The 10,099-nt window shown below is 30.8% G+C and overlaps 1 protein-coding gene across 2 annotated transcripts; it reads left to right on the top strand.

Moving 5' to 3' along the window:
• The first annotated feature begins 1,276 nt into the window (after window positions 1–1,276).
• LOC114395217 (glycerophosphodiester phosphodiesterase GDPDL3-like) lies at window positions 1,277–7,926 on the top strand. Of its 2 annotated transcripts, none has more exons than XM_028356936.1 (9): window positions 1,277–1,783; window positions 2,567–2,860; window positions 3,459–3,580; window positions 3,726–4,230; window positions 4,607–4,645; window positions 5,203–5,523; window positions 5,759–5,889; window positions 6,352–6,826; window positions 7,498–7,926. In XM_028356936.1, the coding sequence occupies exons 1-9, from the start codon at window positions 1,684–1,686 to the stop codon at window positions 7,713–7,715; spliced, it is 2,205 nt and encodes a 734-aa protein (XP_028212737.1). In that variant the 5' UTR covers window positions 1,277–1,683; the 3' UTR covers window positions 7,716–7,926. The 2 variants fall into 2 exon arrangements, with proteins under 2 accessions (XP_028212737.1, XP_028212738.1); XM_028356937.1 differs by having other exon boundaries at window positions 1,293–1,783; window positions 5,203–5,487.
• Window positions 7,927–10,099: the final 2,173 nt, after the last annotated feature.

The following is a 10,099-nucleotide window of genomic DNA, read 5'->3' as shown; positions in this document are numbered from 1 at the left end:
GTGCATGCTTGTTCTAAATTATTGTTGTGCATCTTTTTTCAATTATTTCCATTTTTCTGATATATGATTTGTTAAAATTATCGTTGAATATTCTCAAATCATAGAAACTAGACGTCCTTCAAGAATATACACAGTTCACGTCTATAACAAGTTCTATGACATATATATATATATCTTAAAGCATTTTTTTGTTAAATCTTAAATTAAGCATATTTTCCTTTTAGGTATTAAATTTTTTATTTGATCATTATCTTTCTTTTACAATTTATTTTAAATAAACTATTGTGTAATAATAGCCGGCTTATTTAAAAAATATGATACATTAATTACAGACACATGGATGGAAGGAGAGAGAGAGACAGATACAAAAGGACATGGCTGAGATTTTACGCGGAACATTAACTTTACACTAACTCACGAGATGTGAATCCACAATCAATTTTTTAATATTAAAACTTGTAACTATGTTAATATTTGAGATTTTAAAGAAATGCATCACTACCAGGTCATAGTTGGGTAACACCAAATTGCACGGCGAAATTATGGCATAAAATTAATCGAACGAGATATATAGTTGTAGACCTTAAACAGTGTCCTTGAAAATTTTGCATATCACAAGTGCACCAATGTTTAATCTTTTACTATTCATTTTTAATATATAGTTTGAAAAAATACCAATAAAATCAAATATAATTTGTGAACAGATTATAGAGTAAGTAAAGAAGCGCTCTTAATCCTAAAAAAGTAAAAAAAAACTTTCTTAGGTTGATTTTTCCATTATATTATAAATATGAAATACTAGTATTCATCAATCTCTGTCAGTAATTAATATTTACTGACAAATTTGACTATTTATTTTTAATAATATTTTCTTATTAATTTTAATTTTTTTATAAATCTAAAATTTTAGGTAAAATATTTGAATTTAATTTTACTTAAAGTAAGTAAGTTGACTGAGACTTAATTAAAGTTCTAAAAAATATGATAATGTGCAAATCGAAAAAATATATTAAAAAAACATTTCACAAAAGGAAAATACATACGTGTATAAAAACAAAATAAACATTTGGAAGAAATTTATAGTATCTGCTTTATTTATCTGACACAAAAGAGGACATGCAGCAGTGATCATTAAATGCAGACATAAACACAGAAATGTTAGATAGCAGCAGCTACAGTATAGTGCTACAAGACGAGTTTACTGACCCTTTGTCTCTTTTATCTTCCTCTCTGTCTCACCCATGTGTACTTTTTCATTCATCTTCTCTCAGCCTATATTATTATTATTATTATTATCAATTTATTATGTATTAATTTTATTTCAATCATTGCAGATGAAAACTTATAAGTCTTGAGTAGCGTTTGAGGCATTTGCATGAAAATTTCAAAAACCGCATAATCATATAACTGGATAAAAAGCCATCACACACACATATATATACTTGGAAAATAGCTGTATTGTTGACCCTGCCCTCGAAGGTTGTGTCTAAAGACTAAATAGTGTTGAACAATTCAAGTTCATCATAGCCTAATTCTTCTAGTTGAACTATTCAAGTTCATTCATTTTTGGTTATCTTTCTTAGAACTGCCCAGTTCCCACTTCTCATAATTGGTACCTCCTTGAAGTTATTAAATCCAAGAAAAGGATTTTCTTGGTAAGATTGGAAACCTGTGTGGCACTTCATGGCTATCTCTCGTGTACTTGCTATACTCATTCTTCAGTACTCATTAGTAGCACTAGTTTCTTCAGCTGGACCACGAGGTGGCTGGAAAACATTGCAAGGTGTGTTCCTTATTCCGCTTCCATTTAGTCTTCTAATGTTTCCTATGAATCTATGGTCCTCATTTATCTTCCTATTAGATTGTTTTGTGTGGTTGCTGAGACTCATGGTGGGAGGAATAGAGTATTTGATATTCTTTCTTGAGTTTGAGACTGTTGTTTTAACGAACTACTTATTATATGAACCTTTTAGTTTGATTTATGTTAGTAGTGTTTCTGCAATTATCACAGCAATGAATAGTCATCAATTTTTCTATCTCAAAAAAGAAAAGAAAAAGGAAGTAAACCATGTTATTATATCGAATCAAGAGTAAATAGTGTATGCATTGACATTGTAAAGAGGCTATCGTCCAATCACAATTGTCATAAACGGTAAATTTGTTATGTTTTATCATAACTATCTTAAAAGTCATTCTTACCATAAGTTCTAATTGCTTGATAGTGTAAAAAATTGTACACTAACCGTGCAAGGAAATTAAACTCTTGAATCAAGAGATACAACAATAAACTTGTGGATATTTCACATTTTAAAAGTATATCTAAGCTTAAATAAGGTCTTAAAAGGTCTGGTTTTGTTGTGATTGATAATGTTAACTGCTCAGTGCTCAATGGGTTTTCATCTCTTTGTTCGTCATAAACCAACGCTAGAAATTCAGCCTTGTGTATGAACATCTATACATAAATGCATCCCAATTTTTGTCTCACTTCCAGACTTCATGTGAATTCAGAAATCAGGACCATGCTTGTTTAATAGCAATTCACATGCTTGTTTGGTGTGCTATGCAGGATCTCCACCTCTGGTCATAGCACGTGGCGGGTTTTCAGGGATATTTCCAGATTCAAGTTCACTTGCCTATAGTTTGACACTAGATACTTGTGGCCCAAATGTGACTCTATGGTGTGATGTGCAATTGACAAAGGATGGTGTTGGGATTTGTTTCCCAGAGCTCAAGCTGGACAATGCCTCTGACATTTCCATTGCTTACCCAGGCAAGGCAAAGGATTACTTAGTTAATGGGGTCTCAACCCGGGGATGGTTTTCTGTGGACTACAACTTGGCAGAACTAGCAAATGTCTCTGGTGAGTTCAATCTATCTCAAGACCTTAACATTTTATTTTCTTGATTGGATGATGTTTAAATCTTTTTTATCAAATTAATAAGATATTTCCAAAGATTAGGTGGGGTTAGTGTCATCAATTTAGTCCCTCAATTGGTTGGCACCATGAGTGAATTTGGCCCTTGACATTACGGAAAAGGAAATTTAGTCCTTTACTTTAACAATATCAATCAATCTTACTCTTGACATTACAAAAAATTTAGTTTTTTAGTATTGCAATTATTAATCAATTTGGTTCCTAACATTAGGGAGCATAATGACTAATGATTGTCAAATTCAAGGACTAATTGACTGATTTGATAATGGTAAGACCAAATTGACAGTAAATTTTGGGGATCAAATGGATTTTGCTTTTCGAAAACATCAAGGTCCAAACTGATGGGTGGTGCCAAATTCAGGACTAATTTTCAGGACAAAATTGATGTTTTATGCGTGGAACTAGTTATTGGTGCTTTCTTTGATCAAAACATCTCAGAAGTGGGAAAATTGTTCAGTGTCCTTGCCCCTTTTCGATTTGTTATAAGCTTGTAATACTGATAATTTTCTTGTTATTGAAACAGTTGTTCAGGGGGTATATTCTCGGACTAATAAGTTTGATGGTAACAAGCTTCCCATTCGCAGTGTTGAAGACGTAGCTAAATTAATAAAATCACCATCTACAGGCCTGTGGCTAAATATTCAGGTAAATGGAAGAGTATTTGTTTCTTGTCCTTGAACTGGAATACACTCTTTGTTTCAAGGCAGGTCCTGAATTTATGCATTTGGGGTCTGAGTTTAATCTCTATTGTTGACTCATCTTGTTTTTTGCATTCTAAAATACAATGCAGCATGATTCATTCTTCAAGCAACAAAATTTGAGTGTAGAAAATTTTCTGCAATCTCTCCCTGCTAAAAGTGTACCTGTCAATTACATCTCATCACCTGATGTGGATTTCTTAAGAAGAGTAAAATCAAGCTTTAGTTCTGGACCAACTGGCTTCATCTTCCGGTTTCTCGAGCAGTCTAAACTTGAACCTACAACCAATCAGACTTATGGTGAACTCTTGAAAAATCTCATGCTTATCAAGACATTTGCTTCAGGAATTCTTGTTCCCAAGGGCTATATATGGCCTGTAGACTCAGGCCTTTATCTACAACCACATACCCCTCTTGTCACTGATGCTCATAGAGAAGGGCTGCAAGTTTTTGTATCAGACCTTACTAATGATGTTCCATTTAGCTACAATTTCAGCTATGATCCTCTGGCTGAGTGTCTATCTTTCATCGATGGTGATGATTTTTCTGTTGATGGTGTGCTGTCTGACTTCCCAGTAACTCCATCTGCAGCCATAAGTAAGTTTTGTTTCCTTTGTATAGAGTCTAAACATTTCTACACAGAGATGCTTTATAATTATTTTTCAAACTAATGCTACATCCTTTAAATAAGACTTGAATTTTCTTCAACCTTCTATTCTTTCACCTTTCTTAGCAAAGTCCTCCCCCGACCCCCAACACCTTACCAAGTTCAATCTATTAAGACATATAATGTATTCCCTAAATAAACTTAAATGGAATTGCTATTTTGGAAAACTAAAGCAAGCCAGAGATGAATACATGTAATTTATGGGGACTGAATTGCATACAATTTTCTTTCTATTTTGTGAATTGGGACATGAGAATTAAGATTACAGCATCCCATCAGATTCTAAAATCTCATATCCTACTGCAGATTGCTTTTCTGGCCTAGGAAAAAATGCCAAAAAACAAGGTATATTTATTTGATTCTCTGTTGATGCCAAAAAATTCCAAAAAAACAAGTTATAGCATGTCCTGAGGGAACATAATATCTAAATGACCTATTTGGTCATTTTATCTTCTTTTTTTTTAGTTTAGTTTTTTATCTTTTGAAAAGTTCAATTTGGTTATTTATCTTGATTTTTTTTGTTCAATTTAGTCCTTTATTTTTTAAAAAAGTTTATTTGATCTTTTTATCTTATTTTTTTGGTTCAGTTTGTTGCTTTATCTTTTTTTTGTCTTAGTTTGATCCTTCAAGTCTATTTAAGATTGATGTCATTAATCATTCAAAAATAAATTCTTTTGTTTTAGTTTTTTTTCCTTTTCCTTCACTTCATTTTTAACAAAAAAAAATCATTTTTAAATGATTAACGATGTCAATCCTAAATGGATCAAAAGATTAAACTGAATAAAAAAAAGATTAAACAAATGATCAAATTGAACTTTTAAAAAAATAAATGACGAGTTAAATAACCAAATAGGTTATTTGGCCACCTAATATTTAAGTTGTCTTTATTGATCATGCTATAGTGGACACTTTGGTTATCACAAAATATGGAGCAAGTGGAGATAATCCTGCGTGTACTGACCTTGCATATAATCAAGCTAAATCAGATGGGGCTGATGTACTTGACTGTCCTGTTCAAATGTCCAAGGATGGAATACCCTTTTGCTTAAGCTCTATAGATCTATCAGAGAGCACAACAGTTGCTGATACACAATTGAAAAACCGTGCAACGACTATTCCCGAGATTAAATATCGCAGTGGCATATATACATTCAGCTTGACATGGGATGAGATAAAAACATTGACTCGTAAGTTGAATGGTGTTTTTAATGCTTATTATCCAGGTGTGATATTGTTTAGCCATTCTCCCTCCTTGTTTTATTTCCTAATGGGATATCAATGGGAACTTTGGATTGTTTAAAATTGTTCGAATCATCTGTTCCTAATTTTTTCCCTCTAAAAGTCCCTTATATAATTTTATTGAAAAGTTATAGCAAAGGAAGAACAAAAAATGATGTAACTTGTTCTCAATAAATGCCTACATCCCTCACTTTTGCCATTTTTTGCTTTTCATTGCAGCCTCAATATTGAACCCTTATGAGAAATACATATTGTCCCGGAATCCAAAATCCAAAAATCTAGGAAAACTTATAACCTTGTCTGACTTTTTGTCCCTGACTGAAGGCTCTCGCATCTTGATTAGCATAGAGGTGAGTTCTGTCTTTCCATCTTATTAAGTGTTGAGGATTGTTCATGTTTAAATGATCATATGATGAATATTTTGTTAGAGAAAGAAATATGTCTTTATAAAAAGGCTATAAAGGATCACATTTGTTATTTGTATAGGAGTTAAAAGACAGGAGTGTTATTATGTAATAATGAAACCAATTTACACAGTTGGATGGTACTCGTTGTTTAGTTGTCTTTAATTCTTGCAACATGACCAGAAGCTGATTCAAAATTTCATGTGTATTTCAAATTATTGATTTCTTGACTCCAAACCTCTGTTCTGTAGGATAAGTGAAGTTCAAGTGATTGCTACTTAGACAATGTTGTATTTCATTATTATAAAAAATGATTAGATAGTTCATCAGCAACACACAACAATTGTTTCCTCCTTGAATAATTCCTTTTATGCTTTGTTAATGCCATTTTCTTTTTTTGGTTATCAGAATGCAGCCTATCTTGCTGAGAAGCAGAATTTACGTGTGACTGATGCAGTCCTTGATGCTTTACAGAAAGCAAAACCAAGATCACATAAAGTTATGATTCAGTCAACTCATAGCTCTGTGCTTAAAATATTCAAAGATAAATCCAAATTTGAAAGGGTTTACAAGGTTGATGAGAACATTGGCGGTGCAGCTGACTCGGCCATTGAGGACATCAAAACATTTGCTGATGCTGTTGTTATAGGAAAGGCATCTGTTTTTCCTGAAAGTTCAGCCTTTCTAGTTAACTTTACAAATATTGTGGCAAGGCTAAAATCATTTAAGCTCCCAGTTTTTGTAGAAACTTTCAGCAATGAATTTGTATCTCAAGCATGGGACTACTACTCAGATCCATCCATTGAAATAAATTCATTTGTCATTGGAACCAAGGTTAATGGCATTATTACTGACTTCCCCAAGACAGCAAATAGATACAGGAGTAAGTTGAACCATATCAACCTTTGCTTCTTGAACTAGAGATTTTTTAAAATTGACATCACTTAGTCCTTTGTGTTGGTACTTGGTACAACTTGAAAGCTCAAAGTCAAAGTCTGTGGTTTAAGAAAACATTTTTCTGTTTTCATAAATAATTACAAAACTGTCACCTTATGTTTACTTTATTTCCTGTTTTTACAGATGTATAAAACCTAATGAAAATACGGTAACAATTTTGTAATTATTTATGAAAATAAGAAATGAAAGCAGAAAATGTTTTCTCAAATCATACAACCCTTGCTTTACATAATATTAATGAGACCTGGGCTCATCAGTGATGATACTAATTCTTCATACTATAGTAGGCTAGTAACAGACCTGTGCATAATGCAAAGTGCAAATTGAAAATTTATATGGATGTAATGCAATTTTTTTGTAGTCTACAGTTCTTCATTCATGATCATTGCCAACATAGTTATTGGTTGCTAGGTTAAGCTATTAGTGTAGAAATACCCATGCCACCATACAAGTTTTTTAGGTCTTACCATATTTTCTATGGTTTTTTCATTTCTATTATGTGCCTAATAAAAACAATTCTGGGAAAGAACTAATAACTGTTTGTCTGAATCTATTATTGCCCCATTTCTGACTTGATTGTTGTTCTACTTGTTGCAGGGAACTTGTGTTTAAAGCATGGCAATGAAGCACCTTATATGAGCCCTATTGAACCTGGCAAACTTTTTAAACAAATTTCTAACTTGTACCTTCCACCACTTCCCCCTCCTCTCCCAATCTTGACTGATAGTAATGTGACAGAGGCACCTTTGCCTGGTGTCTCTGGAAGAGTTCCAACTCCTGGAGTAGGAGTAGCTCCAGCCCCCATTACAGCATAAAGAAATGTAAACAAGAAAACTAAGTGTGGCATCCATACATGCCATAACCTTGTGAACTCCATATATAGTTGGAAAAGGAATTAAAGGATTTCTTTCTCTAAGGAGTATTTTTTTTATTAAATTGAACATTAGAATTATTATGATATATAGTTGCTATTGTAATGATCCATAGTGTTTCTTCATTATCAATTACATTCATTTGGACTGTAGAGATTCTTTTTTCTTGCTAGTTGCTTCTATCAAGTGCAAAACAATTACAATACACTACATTTGATCTTGAAGCAAAAGATTTTTACTATCACATTTAAAAAAAATATTAATCTATTAGTAAAACAAATCAATTACAATTGAAACTATAAATATAAAATACAAAAATAGGGCATGCATTTTTTGTTAAATTGTTTGTACATCATTTTTGTTCTGGTAATGTCACATCATTCCCCAAGATTTTAGAGATTAATATCAAGTTGACTTAATAGTAAAGAAATTAGAAGAAGAGAAGAGGGAAAGTTGTGGGTTTGAATTTTTCCACAAATAAAAAAAATTAACAATTAACGATTAATATTTATTGATGAAGAAAACATATTTTTAATATTAATCTATTACTTAAACAAATCAATTAAAACTGATTATGAATATAAAATAAATTAATAATTAATTAATAAATTCACAAACTATCACAAATTGGGTTAAAAAAAATTTATAGTTTGTAAATTTATTAATTCAATTCAATTAAACAATTTTCCCTTCTTCTAGTCTCCCCAATTTTTAGGAAAGTTAGAATTTAATAAGAGGAATTTACACCACCTCCATTTTCTTCCTTTTTTTTTTTATTATTAGCTCCTTGATTCTTAATCTTTAACAAAATTGTTACAAAGATCCTAGCAATCAAGAAATATCATCAAATGGCAAAGACGCGCGCAATGCCTAGACTCTCGTCTCAATCCAAAGATATTTGAGTATCTAATAGACTAATATCATCCTCCTTATTCGCATATACTCCACCAATTCTTATTCATGTACTACAACATTTCCTTTCCCAAGTAGAGTCTCACGAAATCTTCCTCTTTGTCCTTAATTATATCAGAAAATAATTTGTAAATCTTATTATGACAGTTCCTCATTGGTTGTCTGCAGATTCCATTATCAAGAAGTTTGTATCTATGCCTTATAACTTTATGAATATCCAGCCTGAAATAGTTACTCAGTGAGCAAAAATTAATTTGTCACTGTTAATTGGAAACTATATTGATAGTTATTTAGTCTTATGAAAGTTTATTTTGTTTTTTCAATTAAATTTGAAGTCAACGTCAACCCTATAAGATGGTTATTATGTTCTTTAAGCATACCGAAGTTTGATTTCATGATAATATGTATGAAAAAAAACTTTATTATACTTCATTGATCCCTATTTCTCAGAAGATTAGTTTTAACACTTCTGTTTTTGAGAATACATTTCTCTTTCAGGAAAAAAAAATTGCTTTCGAGCAGAGGCAGTGCAACAATAAAATATAAAGTTGCTTTTGGAAATAGGAAAGTAATTGACCGTCAATACAGTACACGAAAATTTGAAATGAAAAATATTGAAAAACAATTTAAGAATAAATTTCTAATAGATATCTTGTTAAGATTGTTTTTGAATAAAAAGATGAGTAATAATCTATGCACATATATCGAAGGATTTTATATTTTCATTTAATTACATTATAACTTAGTTAAATTTTATAATAGCTATCTTAAAAAATATTTATAATATTTTTAATTAATTGATTATGGAAAAGGAATAGACTAACAGTATGTAGCTATTAAATTTAAAAAATTAAGGGTATTTGTTTCACGGAATTTTTTTCATTCCTAGGAATGTTAAATATAACAGGTGAATATTATTTCTGATCATTTTTTAAGAAATATATTTAGTTATATTTTAATATTCTTGAGAATATCTTTTAAAATTTAAATAAGAAAACACAATAAAAAAGAAAATAAATTTCCTGAGAATATTTCATTTCCGTCCTTTTTCATGGAAATAAAAATATAGAAAAGTATAATAAAAATGAAAGTTTTTATATTCATGAGAATCAAACAATACTCGAGAATTAACTTTTCAAAACTTGTAACAAACATATACATTTCTGGGAATGAATTTTTATTTCGTGAAACAAACAATCTAAAAGTAGTTTAGTTTCAACTTTTTTTTTAACATTAATAGATGAACAAGCCTTTTATTATCCACATATAATCATATATGGTCCTTGGAATAAATAATAAAAAGGACATTTTTTTTGTATCCTTCTCGACATATTTTCCTTAGTTAGTATCCATGGATTTCTTTGTCAATAATTTTGAATGGGTCAAAGAATTTTCAAAACATAATTTAAAAAATT

The sequence above is a fragment of the Glycine soja genome, chromosome 18, assembly GCF_004193775.1.
Source record: "Glycine soja cultivar W05 chromosome 18, ASM419377v2, whole genome shotgun sequence".
In the NCBI taxonomy this organism is placed as follows: Eukaryota; Viridiplantae; Streptophyta; class Magnoliopsida; order Fabales; family Fabaceae; genus Glycine; species Glycine soja.
Note: the sequence above shows the minus strand (reverse complement) of the source record. Positions and strands in the feature narration are given on the sequence as shown.

Coding starts and splice junctions, on each gene's coding strand:
- LOC114395217 (XM_028356936.1), top strand. CDS start 1,684: ATGGCTATCTCTCGTGTACTTGCTATACTCATTCTTCAGTACTCATTA. Junction 1,784..2,566: donor TGGCTGGAAAACATTGCAAG/GTGTGTTCCTTA, acceptor TGTGCTATGCAG/GATCTCCACCTCTGGTCATA. Junction 4,231..4,606: donor AACTCCATCTGCAGCCATAA/GTAAGTTTTGTT, acceptor ATCCTACTGCAG/ATTGCTTTTCTGGCCTAGGA.